The sequence below is a fragment of the Urocitellus parryii genome, chromosome 7 (assembly GCF_045843805.1).
Source record: "Urocitellus parryii isolate mUroPar1 chromosome 7, mUroPar1.hap1, whole genome shotgun sequence".
NCBI lineage: Eukaryota > Metazoa > Chordata > Mammalia > Rodentia > Sciuridae > Urocitellus > Urocitellus parryii.
The window spans coordinates 134,625,540-134,649,232 of NC_135537.1; the positions used below are offsets into that span (position 1 = coordinate 134,625,540).

Here is a 23,693-nt window from a genome sequence, read left to right on the forward strand (position 1 = left end):
CTCCCTTCAATCCTTAGGATCCCATTCATCCATGGTGCTAAGCCCTGTTCAAATGTGTCTCCCATCTCCCCAAGGCTTCCCTCAGATCACAGGACCCTGAGGCCTCTGTGGCTGCTTGAGATGACCTAACCTGCCCAGGTGGCCCTGCCTTTCTGGGAGCAGGGCTCTCGAAAGGGACTAGCCGTGTCCGTTGTTTCTTTGACCTGGAGGGAGGACATATCACTCAGGTTTGGTATCTAATCCTCAGCTCACCTGGGAAGGACACTCAGGCCCTGCCAATGAGACCAGAGGCAGGGCCCACTATACAATTTGCAGGGCCCGTCACAAAATGCAAACATGGATCCCCTTGTTCAAAAATGAAGAATTACAGTGACATCAGAATATTACGCCAAGTGCCAGACCTTTCTGTTTCTGAGCATAGGCCTAATGCAGTTGCAGAGGCTGCATGTCCATGACTGGAAAAGACAGACCTGCCTTTAGGGGCTTCTAGGTTTTTTTTCCAGGGAGTGAGGATGGGTGAAAGAAGTCTTTCCACAAGGGCCATCTATAGGACCTCTCGGACACAAAACCCTTTTCATACTCCTCATCTCTCAGGGTCTTCAGCAGGCCTGTGAATTGAGCCAAGAGGTGTTACGACTCCATTTGAACTCTGAGGAAACCAAGGCCCAGAAAGGCAATGTCTTGCCCAAGGCCTTTTGAGGACCTGACCATTGTGGCAGACAGGCAGGGTGTGGGGCTAAGTCAGGCTGAGGGGACTTTTGTTGTGCCAGCTACAACCTTCCCAGAAGCCTCTGGGGCTCCATAGCTAAGCCTACATTGCCTCCACCCCCACCCAGGCCTGCTCAAGTCCAGCTCTATCCAGCCCACAGCATGGAGTCCGCAGGCCAAGACGGGGCGGCCAAGGTAAACAGAGAGGTTTCCTTACCTCGCAGCTGCTCACCCAGGAGGGAATTCCAGGGCAAGCCCTGGCACACTCCTCTCTGGCAGCTGCCAAAATGCCCGTGGGTTCCTCTGCCCCTCCAGAGACCAGGACTTCATGCTCCCCAGGCCCCCCATCCTCCACCCTTCACAGTGGAGGGAAAGACCATATTGGATCTGTGTTAGGAGAAATGGGGGAGAAACCCAGAGACAGGAAAGAGAAAGGACGACACGTGTCCCTGAAGACCTGGCTTGGGTGTCTGTCACATCTTTTCTCATTATAGGGCCCAAAAGTTCACCTGTGATATGTCCACACAACAGAGTACTCCTCAGCAGCAAAAGGAAACAAATTACTGATAGATTAACAGCAGGAAGGAAACTTAAAATCACTATTGAGTAAAAATAAGCCAAAAAAAAAAAAAAAAGAGCTCATCCTATGTGATTCCACTCCACTTCTTCTACAAAGTTCTAGAAAAGACAGGACAAATCTGCAGTGACAAAGCAGATCTGTGACTGCCTCTGCCTGGGTGCTTGGGAAAGATTGACTGCAAAGGGGCAGGAGGGAACCTTCTAGAAATGATGTATTGCAGGAATGGGGAGAGGGCGCTCCACGCATTTGTCAGAGCTCATCAAACCCTGTGTCTAAAATGGGTACATTTTATTATATGTGAATTATACCGCTACTTAAATTTGATTTAAAATACATGAATAAATTAAAAGATAGGAGCTGGAGAGGCAGGTTGGTGTGTGTCCCGCATGGGGGTGCTGGGGCGTCCAGTGGAGCTGGGGAGGAGATGGAGACTCCTGAGTGAAGTGGAGGAGACCTCAGCCAGCCCCAGGGGCTCCTTTCTTTCAGCAACTCGAAGAGTCTGGGACCCAAGGGGAAACAGCCCTGAGGGATGGAGAACAAACAGGGTCCTTAAACACTGGGCAAGATGGCTCCCAGCCTGGTCATGGCCCACACATAGTAAGGGGAGCGGCTGTACAAGTCCCAACAATGGGGAGAAGCCAACCCTGGGGGCCACAGCAGTGCCCCAGGCCTCCACATAGATGACTACCTTCCTGCCGCCTCCCCTTGATAGTCTGTTAGGCTGTCCCAGGTCCCTGCTCAGTGCTGTTGAGAGGCTGCTTGGAACTGTGGAACCCAGGACAGCCAGGCAGGCCTGACGGCATGAGAGTTGGACTAAGGTGTTGGGACCCTTGGGACCCTGGGTGGCTAAGGAGAGCAACTGGAGCCTGGTGCACACCCTCTTGAGGGTTCAGGCTGGCCTCCAGACCTGGGCAGTGGCTCCAGGATGGGCACCGGCCCCCTCCATGCACCACAGAGCCGCTAAATTTAGCCAGGCAGGGGAGGCCATCCTGGGGCCGAGTGCTTGGCAGCAGGGTTTTGTCTCCCTACAAGGCCCGGCCCAGTACCCGAGACGGCCACCCGGCCTTTGGGCTTATAAGGCAGGCTTGGCGGATCTCAAGTGCTGGAGTCTTTAAGTGGCCCTAGGCCAAGCCCTCAGACTTTGGGGAACCTCCTTTTCACTCACCAGCAGACATGGAAACTACTTGTTCTGTGACCTTGGGCCAGGGACTCAACTGCATCTGTAAAATGGGGATTCTGGTACCAACCTCTTAAGTCTGTGATAGAAAACCCTGCTTAGTGGGTGAAATTCTAACCTCTGCCCGCCCACCCATGTCCCCATAATGCCCAGAACAAACACAGGTGTCAGTCCCTGAAGGTGCTGGATGGAATTGTGGCCAAGGGTGAGAAAGATGCTCCCCCCTGAGCATCATTTGCAAAATTAGGCATGAGATAAACATGGAACCCATCAGCTGGCTGTCTTACTCTCTCTTAGCAAGAAAAGAAATTTAGGTTTTTGGTCACAGTTTTTGGATTTGCTAATTTCTCCAAATGAGCTTGTCTTCCATGACAGTCTTCTTTTGAAGGTCAGCGCCAATGCCCAGGCTGTAACAGAAGCACATGTGTGCAGGATGTGGTTCTTGCTGTCCGTCTGTCCATCTCCAAGCCTGGCTCCTTAGAGGAGGAGGAGGGAAGGAAGAGGAGGAATAAGAGAAAGAAGAGGAAAAAAATGAGGGGGAGGAGGAGGAAGAGGAGGAGGAGGAGGAGGAGAGAAGGGTAAGGGATTTGACAATGACTGCCTGCCTGCCTCATTTCTTTCCTTCCTTCCTTCCTTCCTTCCTTCCTTCCTTCCTTCCTTCCTTCCTTCCCTCCTTCCCCTACTCTCTCACTGCCTGCTCCTCTCCGGAACATGGCATGGGTGTCAGGGAGAAGGCTGGGTACAGAGGGGCACAGGAATGGCTCAGCCTCAGCACATACCCACTACCGTCACACACTGCTAGTGTTCTGGGGCCTCCTAGACCAATGACCTTGGGTCAGCTGGGAGAGGGGTAGGGCTTTTTGTTTGGAGTCAAGACCAGGCCAAGGGGATGTGCCGCCAACCACAGCTCTGGCTCCAAGAATCTTGGATCTTTTTCCTTAGAAAAGTGCAGGATGTGGTTCTTGCCAGCTCCCCTTGAAGGTGGCGACGAACAGTTGAGCCCTGAGTTATCTATCCCCACTGGATCGGCAACAGCTCTGTGTGTGGTGAGGCTATTCTCCTTCACGAGGAGGGATGGGCCTGGGCTGTGGGCTTGCCTTCTTTGGGAGCCTCTTGCTGTCCATAAAGCAACCCTGCTCATGCTGGTTCTGGGGGCAGCCAGGATTCCCAGCCCCAGGGCCTGGCTCCCCGCCCAGAGCAATTCCCCAGCTAGTGGCCTGCCAGGAAGAAGATTCCTTATCAGCCCTGTGGGGGAGTGGGGGGCTTCCTGGACAGAGTTCTTGAGGTAAGGGCTGGCTGGGAGGCCCCTGCTTCAAGCTTGAACCTCCAATACTGCCCATGGAGAGCTTAGGACACTCATCTCTCCCCTCTGAGCATCATTTGCAAAATTAGGCATGGGGTAAGGAGGTCTCCAGCTCTGGGGTCTGGGGCCCCAGATTCAGGGCCAGAGTTACTGTTGGGGAGGGGAGAGGCTGCAGAAGGGCCAGACCCCAAACTCAACAGTGTCCTCAAGACCTCTGTCCTCAGTGTTGTCAGGACCCATCCCCCAGGGATGGGTCTCAACCTCTGAGACAAGTACCATTATCATCACTCCCTCTACAGATGAGGAAGCAGGCTCAGAGAGGCGAGGCCACGCTCCTGATCCCCACTGCCAATAAGTGGCAGACCCAGGGATGTCTGAGGATGTCTGCTGGGACTTCAGGCCCCATGGCAATGTGTGACCAAGGTGGTCCTTGATTTGTCTGGGCATCTGCCTCCCTCTCTCTCCATCTGCTGGTCACGAATCGGGGTGTGGAGGGGTCAGGAGGTATGGCCAGGGCAGGACAGAAAGAAAGAGGGGAAGGTGGTGAGGGGAGGTACCAGCCTAAAGCTGAAGCTGGTTGGGCACAGTGCAGGCTCAGCACAGGGACAGGTGGTGGCAGGTGGTGCACTATGGCGGGGCAGGCAGGCTCAGCAAGTGTCAGGCAGCGGGAACTGAAGTGCTCTCTGCTTCTCCCCATAGGCCCCAGGGACCAAGTTGCCCCCTAGGGGTATTGTGCGGGTGACTTTGTGTGGGGCTGCGGATGGTCTCTGACTTTGAGGGTGTTCTAGTCTGAGCCCACCCCAGCTTCCCCCCAGGGTCTGGCCAGATCCTCCAGCTCTGTCCTGACAGGTTCTGGGGGTGGGTTGGGGGAAGTGATAGATTTATCTCTGCTCCTATGTGACTGGTGGCTGGTGGTTTCCGGCCAACAGCTTCTGTTTCCGGAGGCCCAGCAGGGCCCAGGCGGAGCCATGAGGGGCTGTGGGGCTGGGCCTGGGTGGCCCCATCAGCCCCGCCTCTGTCTATCTTTGGGAATTTATTTGTCAGGGCACTGCTGGCCTGCAGTCCATTGCCTGCCAGGGGCCCAGAGTTGTTTTGAGCACCCAAGGATTCTCCCTCTCACCCCATGCATCTCTCCAGCTGACCTCTGACTCCTGACCTCTGGCCTCACCTACCCTACTCTGCTCTCCCTAAGAGGGTGAGAAGCCCTCAGGAGCTCTGCCGCTGTAGACGTGGGTGTCCTGACAGCAAAGGTGTGCAGGGGGCTCAGTCCTGAACCCCAACCTGGCCCACCATGGCACGGAGGCTGCAGGATAAGCTGGCTGCCTTTTTCTTCGAGTATGACACCCCCCGAATGGTGCTGGTGCGCAACAAGAAGGTGGGCATTGTCTTCCGGCTGATCCAGCTTGTGGTTTTTATCTACGTCGTTGGGTGAGTCTGGGACCCCTCACCACCACCTTCACGCAAAAGCCCCCAGCCTGGCTCTGTCCTCCCAGATCTGGGATGCTCTCCTTGATGCCAAGGAGCCCTCTTTCTCTCTATCCATCCGGAAGCCCTCCTGGTCAGCCGCTTTGCCGTTTAGACAGAGGGAAAACGTTGCTAACTCACTGTCGGGATGGGGATGCTGGGGCAGGAGGGGTCACCCTGCCTGGGGCACATGGAGGTTCTGAGGAACTGACTCGGATTTGAGTTCCTTCAAGTGGTGAGTGGCTTTCACGGTCAAGGCTCCTTCTACCTCTGACCTCCCACCAAACCAGACACTACTACTGAGACGGAGGCCATATCCTCTTTCACAGGCCAGAGATGGACAGGCTCTGCTCCCACCTTCCCTGTCTAAATATCTGAGACCCTGGGAGCAGAGAAACCCTCAAATTCTGAACACCTGGTATCTGAATGGTGGAGGTCAGCTCTGCTCCCAGGGATGACAACTCCTTTCTGGGCATCTCTGGACTTGTCCTACTGAGCCAAGGGTACAGGGTGGGGCCAGGTGGGATTCCCTCTGTCATCTGACTGGGCTGGGGACCACGCAGAGGCCATTTTCCTAAAGTCAGTCTGGCTGTCCTAGAAGCTAAGACAGGTCTGGCAGGAGCTTGCACATGTGTGCTGCAGGGGCACATATGCCTGTGTCATGTAGATGTACGTGTCCTACCCAGAGCTCTGTGTCCGTGTCCATGTGTCAGGTATCGGGTGTGTGCTCATGTGTATGTGCCCTGGCTGTGTCTGAGTCTGACTGATGCTTATCCCCTGTGTATGGTATATCATATCCACTCACATGACTGCAGGGGATTCCTAGAGCCCCTGGAACCCTGAAGGAGGTTCACCTCCTGCTGGGGACCTGGGGACCCAGTAGCCCCAGCCCAACTGTGCTGTGTGATTCTGAGGGATCTATCCATCCTTCATTTTTGTTGTGGCTCTAAACTGCCAAGTGGGGCCCAGGGTGGGCTGACCAGGGGCCCAAACAGTGGTCACATAGTCCTGGTCTCCCCAAAACTTTGGGCATCCCAAATAGTCTCAGATCTGATCAGATGGAGCTGAGGCCAGGACCCCGTGGTGTCTTTTGGCCTCTGCCTCCCTCTTGTTCATAAACCAATTTGACATCTTCGATATTGGTTGAGCGTGCAAGGGAAAGTGAGGACCAGAGAAGAGCCCAAGGGGTTTCCAGGTCACACTGCAAGTCAGTAGCAAGGCCAAGCTTAGGACTTAGGCCTCCTGCCCCAACCTGGGCTTCTGCTTGCCCTTCTTTCCCAGCATCACAGGGCCGCTGCAGAACTTTCTAATGGGTACTGATGGCAGAGTACCAGGCATGGACAGATCTACAAGCCCACTGTCAGCTTCACTCCTGACCCTCCAGGGAAGAGAAATCACTCCCCAAAGTCCAGCCTGACACTCACCAGAAAAGGCTGGGGGAAGGTCACCCTCACTCTGGCCCGAGGGCTCCCCATTCTGTTTTCAGATCAGGCCCAGTGAGCAGCACCAGGTTCCTCTTGTGGGTTAGGCACAGATTGTCAGAGTTTGAGGGACAGTGTATGTACCCGCTGCAGGGTGTGCCCCAGCTGCCATCCAAGCTTGAGCAGATACTTTCAGTGATGAGGATCTCACTACTTCCTTCCTTTGCTATCTTCCCTCTCAGGACAGTCTACTCAGTTTTCAAATAAATATGGTCCTTCTCAGTGTCCGTGGGGCTCACCAGCACAGGGATCTAGCTGGCCCTCAGCTAGAAAGAGGCTAACCAGGATCTGAACCAGATGCATGGCTCCAAAGACAGTTAAATATCCTGGAAAGGAAGCACCCGCAGAGAGGGGCACTGAAACACCATTCCTGCCTTGCCCCCAAGACCGCGCCTCAGCTCTGCTTCGCTTGGGCTGCGGCTCCTGCTGTCTCTGTCGCCCTCATCTGGCCACCTCCCAGTGCTGCACTGACCCTCGCATCCAGGAGGTCGCATCTGCAGACTGAAGCCCTGATGCAGCCTAGACTTAGTCCTGGCATCTCAGGCCTCAGTTTCCCAACTGTCCCATGGGCAGGAGTTGGAGGGGACAACTCTCTCTTAACGAGGATGACGAGCTTTGGCTGGAGCACCCTCCCCTTCTGAGTATGTGGTCCCTGGAGCACTGCAGGACAGACGGAGGGAACATGGGAGGAGACTCAGATCCTTAGGTCCCAGGGGTGGCAAAGCATGGGTGGGGGGTGGGTAGGCACAGCAGAGCTGAACAGGGGACAAACATTGGAGCACAACTCAGATGCAGGAGACCTTGAACCTTAGGGATAAAGTTACTGAGGCAGAGGCAGAGAAGCTGAGCAGCTGAGAACTGGAACAGGTCCACAGGTCTCCACTGGGCATGCTCTTCTGAGAGGTCCAAGAAGGTGGAGGGGACCAGTGGGCTTCAGAGTCTGAAGACTGGGCCTCTTTTGGCTCAGAGTAAGGTGGTCTCACAGATACTGCTATTTTCTGTCACTGGAGGTATATGATATCGTGACTATGCAGGTATGTCCTAGGGGCTTGCTGGGACATGTTCCTGTCTAGGGAGGTCTGGCTGGAGGAGGAGAAGGATGCTGGAGGGTCCCCAAGAGAATCTGCAAGTGCCTCTTGGGGTGGGGTTCCTAGGAGGCCTCCCTGGAGAAGATGACCCTGTGGTAAACCCAGCCATGGACAAAAGGCCTGCGGTTGTAGGCTGCGCAGAGTTGCTCTTGGCTCTCTTTCTGGCCCCTCTGGGCCTCTTCTCACTACAGTCCTCACTTGTCCCTTGTACCTCTATGCAGAGCTCTTAAAATCCAGTGGTCAGCCGAGCATGGTGGGGCACACCTGTAATCCCAATGGCTTGGGAGCTTGAGGCAGGAGGATCATGAGTTCAAAGCCAGCCTCAGCAACTTATCGAGGCCCTAAGCCACTTAGTGAGACCCTGTCTCAAATAAAAATTTAAAAAGGGTGGGGATGTGGCTCAGTGGTTAAGCACACCTGGGTTCCATCCCTAGCATCATAAAAACAAAACAAAACAAAAAACAGGTGTTTAGAAATCACAAAGTGGATAACAGAGTGTGTACAAAACAGAGAGAAGGACAGATACAAATTAGGGTCACAAGTAGTCACACAGGGACTATTTCTGAAGTATCTTCTCCATGCTGAGTGCTTTGGCAGGGGCCTGGGGCAGGACACAGTGGGGGCAGAGGGAGAGGGAGGAGCAGAGGATAGGTTAGCCAGAACTACTTTAGTTCCCACAAAATAAACTCAATCAAACTGGTTTAGAAGACACGATGGCTTGGGGTTTTTTTTGGGGGGGTGGGGGTACTGGGGATTGAACTCAAGGACACTCGACCACTGAGCCACATCCCCAGCCCTATTTTGTATTTTATTTAGAGACGGGGTCTCACTAAGCACCTCACTTTTTGCTGAGGCTGGCTTTGAATCTGTGATCCTCCTGTCTCAGCCTCCCGAGCCACTGGGATAACAGGCGTGCGCCACCACACCTGGCAAGGGTGGGGTATTGATTGATTTATATAATTGAAAGATCATTTGGGACTTCAGGCCTGGATGGACCCTCCATGACAAGGACATAGAGGGGCAAGTTCTATGGGGGAAGTGAGGAATCCAGTTTGGTCCAATCTTGGTTCTCGAATGACGCTATCCAGGATCTGGCTCTGCTCTCCTCTGAGGAGGCACCATGCTCAAGCACCATGGAGCCATCAGGCAGACTCTCTGTCCTCGTGGTGGCAAAATGGCAGATATCCACACTGACATCCCCACAGGTTAGCTACTCCCGAGGTGCAAGAGCATCTCCTTCCTTCAGGGTTCGGGCAAAAGTCCCAAGTCCAATTCTTATGGAGGCGGGGGTTGGGTCATGTGCCCCTCCCAGAACTGATCATTGTGATCAAGAAAATGGAATGTCCTGATTGGAGGGGCCTGGTTGTGTGCCCACACCTGGTCCAGGCTCTTCTGTGGGGTAAAGAGTTAGGGTTGCACCAGTCGAATTATTTATTTATTTATTTATTTATTTATTTTTGGTCTCAGGGATACTTAACCACTGAGCTAAGTCTCCCCGGTAGACAGGGTCTTGCTAAATCACTGAGGCTGGCTTCAAATTCTCGATCCTTCTGCCTCAGCCTCTCAAGTCGCTGGGATTTCAGGCATGGGCCACTGTGCATGGCTGGGTCAATTGAATTTTTGTAGTTAGTACTTTGTAGTTAGTACTTTGCATTTGGATTGATTTCATATACCATAATATTCCCCTTTAAATTAATTAATTAATTTTAGGTGCTGGGAATCGAACCCAGGTCCTTGCATGTACTAAGCACACGATCCACCACTGAGCTACATCCTCGCTTCATCCCTTTAAGAAATACAATTCTGTGGTTTTAAATATTCATGAAGTTGTGCCACCAGCACCACTATAATTTCTCTAACATTTCATTCCTCCAAAAAAAAATCCTGTACCCCTTTATTAATCACCCCCCTTTTTCCCTTTCTCACAGCCAGCTTTGCCTATTCTGGGCATTTTGTATAAATAGAATCATGACACATGCCCTTTTACGTCTGGTTTCTTTCTCTTACCATAATATTTTCAAGGTTCATCCGCATTGATTGTAATTTGTGCCTCTGCTGCATTCCTTTTTATGGCTAAATAATATTCCATTGGAGATATCAAGTTTTGTTTAACCACTCATCTGGGGACAGATATTTGGATTCTTTCAATTTCTTGGCTCTTATGAAAAATGCTGTCCTAAATATTTGTGTATTAGAGTTAACATGGATTTTTTGGGGGGGGTACTGGGGATTGAACCCAGGGACACTTTACCACTGAACCAAACCCCCAGCCCTTTTATCTTTTATTTTGAGACAGGTCTCACTAAGTTACTGAGGCTAGCCTCCTATCTCAGCCTCTCCTGTCTATGGGATTACAGGTGTGAGCCCTTGTGACAGGCTGGACATGTTTTTATTTCTTCTGGGTAGGTACCTACTAGTGGGATTGTGTCAAATGGAATCGGTGTGTAACTTTTAGAGTCACTGAAGGACTGTTTTGCAAAGGGTCCAGTTGCACGTGAGGTACCTGTGAGATGTCTGGGGAGGGGAATCACCAAGTGACTGGAGCCTTGACTTGTACATAGGCTTCTTGAGTATACGATTTTTATTTTGTTCATTTGCCTATTTTTGTCTAGACAGTGCTTGGTGCACGATATGGACTCTAAACATAAATGTTTGTTGAACGAATAAATGGATGTGCAGAACTGAACCTTGGGGAGAGCACAGATCTGGAGACAGGAATCTGGGGACAACAAAATTCCAGGTGTCACATGTCTTTGACAGCTCACACAGGGCTCTCCCACAACTGAGAATGGAAGCCAGGGAAAGGGTGTGGCTGGACAGGGAAAGGAAACGAGTGAAGGAGGACCAGAGACAGTGGCAATAAGGGATTTTCGGTTTTTTAAAAAATATTTTATTAGTTGTTAACAGATATTAATTTATTTATATGTGGTGCTGAGGATCAAACCCAGTGCCTCACACATGCTAGGCAAGTGCTCTACCACTAAGCTACACTCCCAGTCCGAGACTTTAGTTTTAATGATTTCTGCTGTGCCAGACCCTGAGCTCATTTCCTTAATGAGAACTCACAGAAACTTCCCCCAATTACCTACATGCCTTTACTTCAGGGGCCCACCCCAGGGCTGAGTACATGGCTTCGTTAAATATTTGTTGAATGAACAGCATCTTTGAGGTAGTGCCGTCACCTCTGCTTTATGGAGAAAATCAGGGCTCAGAGAAGTTTAGTCTGTAGGCTGAAGCAACACAGCTGATAAAAGGCAGGGTTTTTATGGGAACCTGGGTCAATCACCATTTCCTCTTCTACCAGAAGAGAAGCTGGAGAAGAGAGCCTCAAGAGAGGTGGAAAAATTGGGAAAGATTATTTCTGGAAGGGGAGGAACTTCTGAAGGTGCCAGTGACTTTGGTTTCAGACCTCCTTGGTGGCCTTCTCAGGGTGGTGACCACAGGCCAGGTCAAGGCATGGCTGTGGAGGGGCAGGCCTGGCGCCATGGTCATTCTATTATTACCAGAACTGAGGTCGTTAATGCCAGAGTTGACTTTTCCTTTTGACCCCCAAGACCAGCAGCCCCAGGGGCAGACAGAGGAAACTCTGCTTTCGTTGCAGCTTGCAACCTGGCCCGGCTCCTGGGAGTCGCGTTGGCCCCAGTGTGGCTCAGTGGAGGGGAGCAGAGCCTGGGAGCCGCCTCCTGCCTGGCCTCTGAATTTGGGGAGGGGCACTTCCCCAGGCCTCGGTTTCCCCATCTACCATGTGGGGAGCTGGTATTGGGCAAAAAGAGAAATACCGTTGGGATGTTGGGATGTGGCGCCCAGAGGGAAGCCAGTGACTTTCCTGCAGGAGGGTTTAGAATAGGGAGCAGCTTCCCCATCTCCCAAAACAGCTCCTTCAAGTTTGGTGCAGAGCCAGAGGCCTTCCTAGGGGAAGGCTGAAAGGAGGGTGGGTGGGTGACGTCCCTTCTTCCTGATGCTGCTGGAGGCCTTTGTCATGCCTCACCTGATGCAGTCTGAGACCTGCAGGGGGCAGCAGTGACCATTCTTAGACTTGGCCAGGAGTGGGAGATGTCGGGGAGAAGCTTGGTGCTGATGTAGGCTGAAAGAGGGATTTGGAGAAGGAAGGATGCATTGTGTGGGGACAGGAGGGACCTTGGTGAGCTGCCTCACTGGAACTGAGAGCCCTGGAGGTTCTGTGACCAGGCTTGAGCTCTGGGGAACAGGATTGGGGGGGGGGGGGTAGAGGGCCTGAGTTTGCTTGACAGAGGTGAGCTTGACAGGTGAGGGAAGGAGGAGACATAACACATCTACTTCCAGGTGGACGCAGGTTTTCCTGGAAGTACACAGCTACATACTCTAACGGGTCTCTCTCAGATGCACGCACACATCCACACAGTACCCTCACTCCTGGAGAGAAGCATCATCCAGAAACCAAACTCAACCTGGTTTACATAAAGGCAGGGAACTGATCAGCTTATGCAACTGAACAGACCTTCAGTAGATTTTTCCAAGTGTGCTTCAGGCCTGCTGGATCCAGTTCTAAAACAACATTGCCAGGAATCTGTCCCTCTCCAATTCCTGTCTCAGCCTTCCTCAAAGGTGGCTTCATTTTCAAGGTTGCTCTTTCTTTGAAGCAGCCAAGATGACTTTGAGGTTTTTTTTTTTTTTTTTAAAGAGAAAGAGAGAGAGGGAGAGAGAGAGAGAGAGAGAGAATTTTTTAATATTTATTTTTTAGTTCTTGGCAGACACAACATCTTTGTTTGTATGTGGTGCTGAGGATGGAACCCGGGCCGCACGCATGCCAGGCGAGCGCGCTACCGCTTGAGCCACATCCCCAGCCCCGACTTTGAGGTTTTGATCTTGCTTCCACCCTGCTTAGTCACCGGGCAGAGAGGGTATTTCTTTCCCAATAATTCTCCCCCTGAATCCTGGCTTCATTGCTGATACTCCCCTGGTCACATGCCATCCATCACTGCTGCCAGGGAGATGAAATATTGATTGGTGAGTGTTGGTCATGTGCCCACCCCTGGGGCTTGGAGGGAGGTCAGTCTCACCCAACCTCTCAGACTAAGAGTGTCAGCCCAAAGGGACAGTGGTTCTCAATTTGGGGATTGGAAGGCCAGAACCTCCCCCCAAAAAACTAGGAGACCTCCAGTCTGAGCCACAAGGGCGAGGCTAGGGGGCTGGATTCTTTAAGCCCTTCAGAGGGTCACCTCCCCATACACTTCCCCCTCCAGGGGATCCCAGCCTGGCTGAGATGATGATGATGATGATGATGATGACGATGATGATGATGATAACAAATATTAATAATAATAATAATGTCTATATAGCTTTTATTCTGTAGCAGTCCCCAGTGTTTTTCATGCATTGACTCATCTTAACACAAATTACAAGCACTATTATTATTCCCATTTTGCAGAGGAGGAAGGGGAGGCACAGGAGGACTGGATAGCTTACCCCAAATCACACAGCCCATGAGGAGTGGAGCTGGGGTTCAAATCCAGGCCACTGGACACCAGTGGCCAGACTCAGAGCCATCAGGCTGTGTCAGGCACAGCACAGGAAAGGAGGGGCACTCTGGGACAGAGGATTGGAGTTCCGAAGGGGTGGCCCACAGGCACACCCTGCTCCTGGAATCTGGAAGGCCTCCTCCCTGGGATGCTCTGAAAAGATGGTGGAACTTCAGGCTCAGGCCAGCAGGGGATGGCAGGTGGGCTGTTCTGCTTCCGGTCCAAGAGCTTCTGAAGCAGAGAGTGGCTCAGAGAGGCATCTGGGGAGGGCAAACAGAAAGCCATGACACATCCAGCAGGTGCCAGAAAGGAGAGAAGCCCACAGAGCTGCCTGCCATCCTTGAATGGCCCACTCAGCTCTGGCCCAGGACCATAAGTCCCCTGTGTCCCTGCAGGTGGGTATTTGTGTACGAGAAGGGCTACCAGACCTCAGGGGGCCTTATCAGCAGTGTGTCTGTGAAGCTCAAAGGCCTGGCCGTGACTGAGCTCCAGAGCAAACTCCAGGTCTGGGACCAGGCCGACTACGTCTTTCCAGCACAGGTGAGCCACCTCGGGGCCGCACCTTCCACCCTCAGGGCCTGACTTGGTGGGCTCTGTCCCTTTCATGGAACCAGCCCAGCTCCTTCCTCTCCCTAGGCCTCAGTTTCCTGAACTGTGAGCCCGGTACTATCACCCCATGTGACATAATGGGGCGTGGAGGCTGCTGGGCTCTGGGGGCATACAGGGGCCGTGTTTGGGTTCTAGGAGCTGTTGTGCCAGATCCCAGCCCTGTTCTTCACTTCCAGGGGGACAACTCCTTCGTGGTCATGACCAATTTCATCATGACCCCCCAGCAGGCTCAAAACTACTGCGCAGAGGTGAGGATTTCTGCTTGCCCCCTTCTTGGATCCCCCACAAAGGAAAATAACATGGAAGAGGAGTCCCCTTGGGCACTGGAGATGACATGGGAAAGACTTCCTGCAGTCACCCAATGGTAGAATGTCAGGCATAGATAGAGTCACACAAAGTAGCCATCCACCATTGGCAGTGCCAAGCCTTCCACCTGGCTGTGTGCCCAGCAGGATGCCATGTCTCAGTACCACCTCCTTTCCCCCACACCCTCTCCACCCCTTGCCAGCTCACATCAGTGATAGGCATCTGGGCATGGACCCGGAGTGGTGGGGACTGGGAGAAAGAGGCTGTGAGCAGGGGTCACCCCCAAGATTCTGAGAGTCCACCCATGCCTGCCAAAGGCCCCAGGGATGGGAGGGGCTCTTCTCAGGACCATACCCCAGAGGCCTGGGCCCAGCAGCTTTCTCTTCTTCCAGAACCCCGAAGGGGGCACGTGTAAGAACAATAGTGGCTGTACCCCTGGGAAGGCAAAGAGGAAGGCCCAAGGTAAGCTCAGCCTCCTCTTAGTGCCTCTGTGGGCCCCTCTCCAGGGCCTGTGCCCTCCAGCCCGCTTCTCTCCACACCCTGCCCAAGTCTTGCTCTCTCTCTCTCCTGTCATCCTGGCCTGGCTGCCTGCCCCAGACCCAGCCCTATTTCTGTCCTCATAGTCCTCTTTGTCAGTGTCCCATCACAGGGAGCTCCCGTGGGAGGGACCTGAGAGGCCTCCTCTACACCCGTAGCTTGGAGTGGGCACCCAGGGGCTCCTCCCTCACCCTAGGCATCCGCACGGGCAAGTGTGTGGCCTTCAACAGCACTGTGCAGACGTGTGAGATCTTTGGCTGGTGCCCCGTGGAGGTGGATGACAACATCCCAAGGTAACCAATGCCCTGTCTTTCCAGGGACTTGGGGGCAGGGTTCCAGCCCAGATGCAGGGGCAACTGCATCTGGAATGGATCTGGTCAGGATTCTTTTGACCCTGTCCTGACCACATCCGTGTGACTCGGGCCAAAGTCCCCCCTCCCAGCCCCTCCCCACCTATGCCAGGCTGTGGGAGCAGCTGGGTGTCCTCCATCCCCAGCCCTGGGGTCGTGCGGGGCCCTCCTGGGGAGGGGCGGTGTGTGAGTGCAGTCTCCCCCAGCCCTGCCCTTCTCCGAGAGGCCGAGAACTTCACCCTCTTCATCAAGAACAGCATCAGCTTTCCACGCTTCCAGGTCAAGAGGTGCGTGGGAACCGTGGGCAGCGCTCAGGCGGCTCCTCAGGCTCTTGGGATGCTTTCAGCTGTCCACCTCCATTGAGGCTGCTGTGGTTCTAGAGGGGGAAGCCTGGGTTGGGGTTCCTGGGATAGGTAGCAGAAGGGGCATTCTAAAGCCCTATGAGGGTCCCCAGAGCTACAGGGCAGGGTGGCCACCCTCCCATCTGGCACATGGCTCCTACCAATGCCCTTTGCCCCCATAGGAACAACCTAGTGGAGGAGGTCAATGCCAGCTACATGAAGACCTGCCTCTACGATAAGAAGCTGCACCCTCTGTGCCCTTTATTCAACCTCAGCTACATAGTGCAGGAGTCCGGCCAGGATTTCAGTAGCCTGGCTGTCAAGGTATGGCAGGGGGCGCCAGGCAGAGGGGAGCACTGGCTCAGGGCAGAGTAAAGGTCTTTCAGGGTCAGTTCATCTTTCTAATCCTCCCTGGTATAGGCCCAGTATATGTATGAGTCTGTCCCCTAATGCTGGGCCCCTGCTGATCAGGCCTGTGTCCTCACAGGGCTTGGCCTAGACACAGCTCAGAAGAGGTGCCCAGAATAAAGAGATGTGGGCAGACATCACCTGGATGTTTGCTGATGTCCTGCTATTATTTTATTCTGCAGGGTAGAGGGAATGGTTCCCAGTGCCTTGTGCATGCTAGGCAAGCACTCTAAAAGAGCCATACCCGCAGGGTCCTGCTATTTTTAAATTTTTAGGTAAAAGTGGAATGAATTCCATAGCCCTTGGCTCTAAGAAATCTTGTGTCCCGTGATACTCACAGTCCCCTGGTATTCTGAGAGAAGCAGTCTCTTATAATAGACATGGACCTGGGAGACTGGGTTCAAATCCCAGCTTTGCTCCTTAGTAGGTGGTGTGATCTCCAATGAGTCTCTTAACTTCAGTGAGCCTGGGTTTAGCACCTGTCACATGAGGACTCTAATAGTGCCAGTCTCCTGTGGTTGTCTCGAGTGCAAACCTGGGCCAGCCCTTCAGCACTGCCTGGCACCTGGCGAGCCTATGTCCTGTTCTCAGGTGCTCCTTAGTATTCCTGCAGTTGCCTATTTAGGGATGGAAATCTGTCCATTTTCTGTGATGTAACCATGGAACCCCACTCATGACATGCTTGACTTCAGCAGAGGTCAGCAAACTTTTTCTTTCAAGAGCCCTTTAGTAAATATTGTCAGTTTTGCAAGCTGCATGGCCTCTGGGTCAGCTAACCAGGTCAGCTACTGTAGGGCAGAAGCACAGCGGATACTACACTAACAATGGGCGTGGTCAGATTCCACCCACAGGCCACTGGAGTTTACAATTTTTTTTTTTTTTTTTTTTTTGGTATTGGGGATTGAACTCAGGGGCACTCAACCACTGAGCAACATCCCCAGCCCTCTTTTGTATTTTATTTAGAGAGAGGGTCTCCCAGAGTTCCTTAGCGCCTGGCTGTTGCTGAGGCTGGATTTCAATTCTTGAGCCTTCTGTCTCAGCCTGCCGAGCTGCTGGGGTTACAGGCATGCGCTGCCGTGCCTGGCTGGAGTTTACATTTAAGCAACACAAATGACCTAAAAACTGAACTTGAGCCAGCACTGAAGCGCTGCCTGTAGTCAATGTCCATGGACCCTCAGGCAGGAGAATCGAAAGTTCAAGTTCAGCTTTCAGCAACTTAGCAAGATCCTGACTCAAGGTTAAAAAAATTAAAACGGGTGGGGTGTAGCTCAGTAGGGGACGGCCCCTGTACCAAAAGCAAAATAGAATGAAACTCTTCTTTATTCCTAAAAATCTCCCCATTGGAAATTTGTCAGTTGCAGCCTCCTGCCATATTGCTCAGCTCCTGGCCCCCTCTTCTCTGACTCCCTCCTGACTCTCGCCTTGTTGCTCAGCCTATTCCTTGCCTGGCCCAGAGGAGCTTCACTTTCTCAAGTTTTCTCTTTCCACAGATTCACTCTTTAATTCACTTTAATTCATGACTATTTGCTTGCCTCCCGTTTCATGACGAGTGCTGGAAACTCAGAAGTCAGTGACAAATGCCCAGGCAGCTCCATCCTCTTGGACCTTATAGTCTTGGAGGAGAGGGGTTAATAATGATCAAAGGAAATAAACAAATGGTTACAATGTGTCAAAGTTTCCAAAAGCCAACCCAAAGAGTACAGCAGGAAGGAATGACAATGGACATATTGGTGTGGTGTTCAGGGACGCTCTGTCAGGCAAATGAGCAAAGGATGAGCAGAATCCAGCCTTGAGGAAAACTGGAAGCATAGCATAAGCAAAGGCCCTAAGGTAGGAAGAACTTGATATATTCTAGAAATGATCAGAAAGCCAGAGTGTGAAATGTGATGAGTAGGAGGTGAAGTTAGAGAGGGTGACAGGACCTTTACCCCAAAGCAGCACCCCACTGTCTTCTCTCCAGTCAAAAATGTTTCTTCAGGGGCCGGGGTTGTGGCTCAGTGGTAGAGTACTCGCCTAGCATGTGCGAGACGCTGGGTTCCATCCTCAGCACCACATAAAAATAAATAAATAGAGTTATTGTATCCATCTACAACTAAAAGAAAAATATTTTTTTAAATGTTTCTTCATGGAGTAAATGTAGGCACCAGCTCTAAGACAGACAATTTCTTGGTCCTGAAATTCCAGATCTTAAACACCTGTGTTCGTTCCTTCACAGGGTGGGGTTGTCGGCATCACCATCGACTGGGACTGTGACCTGGACTGGCACATACGACACTGCAAACCCATCTATGAGTTCCATGGCCTATACGGGGAGAAAAAACTGTCTGAAGGCTTCAACTTCAGGTGCCTGCCAGGACCACATCTTTCCTTAGGGTCCTCCTGGCTTTTCTACTCCCAGAATCCCATGGGGCTGAACAAGGGTTCCCAGAGGGCAGCAGAGGATGGCTCCCATCCTGTGTGGGTGGCCAACCAGGAAGCCAGCAGGGAGCAAGATCTTTTTTAAAATATTTTTTGGTTTTAGTTGTCAATGGCTGGAGTTTACATTTAAGCAACACAAATGACCTTATTTTATTTATTTATATGTAGTGCTGAGGATCGAACCCAGTGCCTCACACACACTAGGCAAGCGCTCTACCACTGAGCCACAACCCCAGCCCAGGGAGCAAGATCTTGAAGGCCTGAGTCCCCTGCCCTTTGGTCTCAGTCCCTTTGAGGCCCACTGGTCAGGAGCACTGGGGAAATCACTGGCAGCAGGAGTTAGGGCAGAGGCTGAGTGTGGCATTGCTAGAATGTGGCTTGTGAGTCTCCCTTGGTGAAATGTTGTGGAGATGGACCTCTGTGGGCTACGGTGTCCCTGAAGCTCTGACACCTAAGACGATTTTCCATCACCTTCTCTTGCTACCTCGCCCCCTCCCCAAGGTTTGCCAGGCACTATGTAGAGAATGGGACCAACCGCCGTCACCTCTTCAAGGTGTTTGGGATTCGCTTTGACATCCTAGTAGATGGCAAGGTGAGTGTCCTGTATGAGGGGATGGCCACTGAGACACATCTTGCCTTTGGGTATCTGTAGTTTTATGGATGACAGGAAGTTGGACAGGACAGGATCTGTTCAGCACGTCTACTTCTAATGACAGGTGGGGCATGGGTGGTGTCCAGGCAGACAGTGACCATGCCTCCCTCATAATGTCCCTGGGTTCAGGGGGGCAGAATCTAGGGCAAACACAGGTCTAAGGGCTGGCAATGTAGCTCAGAAGTAGAGTGCTTGCCCTGCGTGTGTGAGGCCCTGGGTTCCATTCACAGCACCAGAAACAATGAAACAAAACCAAAAAATCTCAGGTCTACTGACCAGCAGCTGGTTCCCCATGAAGAATCAGATCCCTGGGCACCAGGCAGAGTGGACAGGTCATTGATTGAGAAGAGAGGGCCGGGAAGCCCCTTGTCCCAAACCTGGCCTTTTCCAGCTGAGTGCCTTCTGACAGTTAACCCTTCTTTTCCCTGGGCCCTACCACCAGGCCAGGAAGTTTGACATCATCCCTACAATGACCACCATTGGCTCTGGGATTGGCATCTTCGGGGTGGTAAGTGTTGGGATCACTGGGTCACTGTGCTGGGGTCCGCCCCCACCTCCTTCTGTATCTCAGTAGCAGTAGAAAGTCCCTCATCCCCAAACTTGACTGTAATTGTCCATCCTTATTGAGCAAGCTGTCCACCATACCACCCATAGTATGTCTGAGGACACCAAGGCCCAGAGCTGGGGTGGGATAGAGGGAGGATGGGGCTTTCTTGGTTCCCTGAAGGTCCCGAGGTGCCCTACCAGGAAACTGAGGTCTAGAATGCAGGATTCAGCCAGGGCCCATAGTGGCCAGGACAGCAGTGAGATGTGGGAAGTCCTGTACCTTCCTCCAGGTTCTGTATCTGTTTTCTCTGTTCCATTTGCCACTCCCTGCCCTTAGGCCACCGTTCTCTGTGATCTGTTGCTACTTCACATCCTGCCCAAGAGGCACTACTACAAGCAGAAGAAGTTCAAGTATGCTGAGGATATGGGGCCAAAGGCGGTAAGAGAACTCCTTGAATTGGGCCCTTCAGAGACCTCAGGCCTGTGTGTCTGTGCTGGGTGGGGGTTGGGGGGCAGCAACTTCTGGGGCTGACCTGTGTCTCCTCAATGCATATATAGGGCGAGCATGACCCAGCAGCCACCAGCTCCACCTTGGGCCTGCAGGAGAACATGAGGACCTCCTGACCCTGAGCCCTTGACTCCTGACTGGATGCAGCACTTGGCCTTGGGCTGGGGCCCTGGTGGGTCCCAGCCAAGGGCAGAAGGGTCTCCCATGCAGTGTCCTACCCTCTTAGCCAAACAGATACCATTTACCAGCAGCTTAGGATAGACCTGTGCAGTTTAGGACTCTGGCTCCAACTCTGTACCCCCCACCCCAAGAAAGCCCCACCCCAGTCTCAGTCATTCCTGGTCGAAAAAGCCTGGGGATCCTCACACATTGGTACGCCAGCTTTGTGCTTATCTCTTGGGGCCCTCATTGTCTGTCCTTCTGCCTCAATTTCTCTAGATCTGTGTCCTCCAATATGGCAGTCACTAGCCACAGGTGACTATTTAACTTTAAATGAATTAAAATTCAATAAAATAAAAAAAAAATTCAATTCCTCAATGGAACGAGTCACATTTCGACTGCTTGGTAGACACACGTGGCCAGTGACTGCCATGTTGGACAGTGCTTGTCACTGATGAAAGTTCTGTCAGACAGGTGTGCTCCAGCCCTATTTCTGCCTGGCCTCAGATTTCCCTGGGGAGAATATTGACAATGCAGGTGCCTGGGCCCACCCCAGACTTCCTGAACCAGAAACTCCCATGCTGGCCACAATGATCTGTGTTGGTAGCAAGCATCAAGGACATTTGGGGACCTACATTTAAGAATTGCTGTCTTAGCATTTTTTTGACTCCGAGCTCTTGATTGGGATGGGGTCTGCACTAACTGGCAGGTATGGACACTGAGCAGGGTTTCAGACACCCTCAGCAAGTGTGTAGTGTGTTCATGTGCCACACAGTGATTCACGCACACACCCCCGTGTGCATGCACACCTACCTACATGTACACGGCCCTCATGTACACACCACCCACATGCACACAGCCCTGTGTTTGAACAGCTTGGGGCCCTGCAAACACAACCATCTGACACACCTACACCCTCAAGCAGAGACACATGATCCATGCTGTGTCACCTCCATGGGGAAATGCTTCTTCCCTAGTGTGTCAAGCTAGGACATCCCTTCTAGCCACAAATCCTTACTCAGCTACCTCGGGCTGGAATGGGAGCCTAAGCCGAATCCTGGGCTCCTTGCCCACGGCCAACTCCAGCTCCCACGGCCTCCCTGGCTCTGTCAGAACACAAGGTCTGGGAAAAGTGAGGGGTGGAGTACAATAAAAGGAATGAGGACGAATTTCTGCCGTCTTTGCCTTCTTTCCAGACCTTTCTGAAATTCAGTGTGCCCATCTGTGGGATGCAAGGCTGTGCTGAGCAATCACGGAAGCCCCTGTGGGTCTGCCAGTGGGTAGTGGTGAGCTGAGTCCCATGTCCTGAGCCTAACAGGGTCAGCTCACATCTGTCCATGGGCCACTATCCTGGCACAGCCCCAAACCCTGCAACTCTTCCTAACCCACCACAAGCTCCTCCCATGGCTTCTGTGAAAGGCCTAGCACTGGGACAAGTAGAAAACCCCAAGAGTGGCCTCATGAAACGGGGGATGAAGAAGGGGATGGCTACCTAGGGAACCCCAAAGAGGGAGGGAAGGCCTTGACTGTAAACAAAGTGGAAGGATCCCCAGGGGCCCTGCTGTGGATGTGACCTCCAGGTCCTGACTCACAGCCAGGTAGAGTCTCAAAGCATCCACACCATCTTGCTGGGTTTACACCCTGCTATCCAATGGGACTTCCTGCAATGATGGACACATTCTACCATAATGTGTCCACTATGGTAGCCACTGGCCCCAGATGGTCACTGAACACCTAAAATGTGGCCAGTGCAACCCTGGGGGCAGTCTTTACTTTGTTATTATTTTTTCTTGTGATACGGGGGATTAAATCCAGGAGTGCTCTACAACTGAGCTCCATCTCCAGCCCTTTTAATATATTTTTTAAATTCTTTTTTAATCTTATTTTTTGTGGGGTTCTTTTTTTTGTCTTTTTTGGAACTGGGGGTCGAACCCAGGGCTTTGCAAATGCAAGGCGGACGCTTTGCCACTGAGCTACATCCCAGCCCTATTTTTTAAATTTTTGAGATAAGGTCTCACTGAGTAGTTGAGGCTGGCCTCAAATTTTCATCCTCCTTCTCCGTCTCCTGAGTTGCTGAGATTATGGGCCAATGCCACCTCATCTGGCTATTTTTAATTCACCTAAATAGCCACACATGGTTAGTGGCTACCAATCTGGACAGCAAAGGCTAGCCCCTCCCCTCTCCCTTGGACCCTTGGCCTTCTGCCCTCTTCCCCAGTCAAGAACCATGACGCAGATCTTACAGGACTGGAACTCCTTCTTCCACCCTCCCTTTCTTCTCCTCCCTATCTGCTTTTGTACCTCCTGCTCCCTTCCCTCCTGAATGAGCAGAAAAGGGCTCCTCCTCTGCATCCAGCCTTCTACCAGCCCAGAGATCTCCTGGCAAAAGCCGCCTCCTCCCTCTACCATCTCTGGATTTGTTCCCCTCTTCTCCCTCCTCCAGGCCCTCACTCCCTGCAGATCTACCCACTCTCCCTTTACCACCACATTCTCAGAAAGACTAGATGGCACTTCCCTCTGCAATTGGCCTCCACCCCCACCACTTCTAGATGCCCTTGTCAAGGTTACTAGCTGCGTCCTTGTTGCCAAATCCAAGCAGACACTTGGCCTGTCGGCATCTGATGCTATGGCCCAAGTCCTCTTTGTCTAAAGATTCCCTCCACAGCTCCTTGGATCCACCCTGTCCTGATTTCTCAAGCAGCCTGATGTGCAGGGCTTCAAATACAGCTCTGCCAGAGCTCAATAGGTGTCCTTGGGCCAGTTGCTTAACTCTCCAAGTCTCTTCTGTGATTCAGGGATAATAATAGCCTCTGCTAGGGTCGGGGTAAGAGAGACTCTGTGCTAGGCACAGAGCAGGTTCCTGGCTCTGTGCCTAGCACAGAGCCTGGCATACAGTAGTGCTCTTTCCCTCGATTTATCCACCCATTGGATACTGGAGCCAGTCAGTTGTCCCTGGATATATTTTCCTTACGGTGATACAAATCTGGATTTTTGGTTGGGCATGTGGCCACCATTAGTAGGTGGCATTTCATGTAAGTTGCATTTCCGGTTCTGTCTCTTTGCAACTGGGTCTGGTCATGTGATTAAGTTCAAAGAATGAGGTAGATGGGGAAGTGTCATATGACAACTTCTGGGAAATTTCCTTCAAAGAGAATTGGTGCAGAACCTTTCCGTTCTTCGTCCTTTCTTCCATCTCACTACCTGGAATATGTATGTAATAGCTGGAGCCCTATTCTGAGCTATGAGGACAAAAGCCACTCTTAGAGATTGCCGAGCAGTGAGTAGAGAAAGCCACACCTGGGAGGGCTTTGTGGAAGTGAGCTGCCTTATCAGCCCGAGACTGTCTTCTCTGAGGCTTATGTGTTTGGATTTGTTACTTAGGTCAGAATTCTGATTCTACCCAGTACAGAATTCTTTCCCCCTTAAAAGCAAGTGATATGTCCTTGGTGCTTGATTTATTTGTGCTTGTGATATTTTCCCCATGGCTCTATTAACAATTTTGGGTTCTTTCTGAGGACTCTCAAAACTGTCTCTTTGAGGGGCCAGAGGTATAGCTCAGT

At 52.1% G+C, this 23,693-nt stretch overlaps 1 protein-coding gene across 1 annotated transcript; it reads left to right on the forward strand.

Moving 5' to 3' along the window:
* The first annotated feature begins 4,855 nt into the window (after positions 1-4,855).
* P2rx1 (purinergic receptor P2X 1) lies at positions 4,856-20,090 on the forward strand. The gene is made up of 12 exons (XM_026393933.2): positions 4,856-5,196; positions 13,695-13,839; positions 14,085-14,156; positions 14,607-14,676; positions 14,948-15,044; positions 15,308-15,388; positions 15,625-15,766; positions 18,066-18,193; positions 18,770-18,860; positions 19,363-19,428; positions 19,804-19,905; positions 20,025-20,090. The coding sequence occupies exons 1-12, from the start codon at positions 5,060-5,062 to the stop codon at positions 20,088-20,090; spliced, it is 1,197 nt and encodes a 398-aa protein (XP_026249718.1). The 5' UTR covers positions 4,856-5,059.
* Positions 20,091-23,693: the final 3,603 nt, after the last annotated feature.

Excerpts from the sequence above, each read along its gene's own strand:
- P2rx1 (XM_026393933.2), top strand. The coding sequence starts at position 5,060 with ATGGCACGGAGGCTGCAGGATAAGCTGGCTGCCTTTTTCTTCGAGTAT. Across the intron at positions 13,840-14,084 it reads ACTACGTCTTTCCAGCACAG|GGGGACAACTCCTTCGTGGT; the intron begins GTGAGCCACCTC and ends CTTCACTTCCAG. Across the intron at positions 15,767-18,065 it reads TCAGTAGCCTGGCTGTCAAG|GGTGGGGTTGTCGGCATCAC; the intron begins GTATGGCAGGGG and ends GTTCCTTCACAG.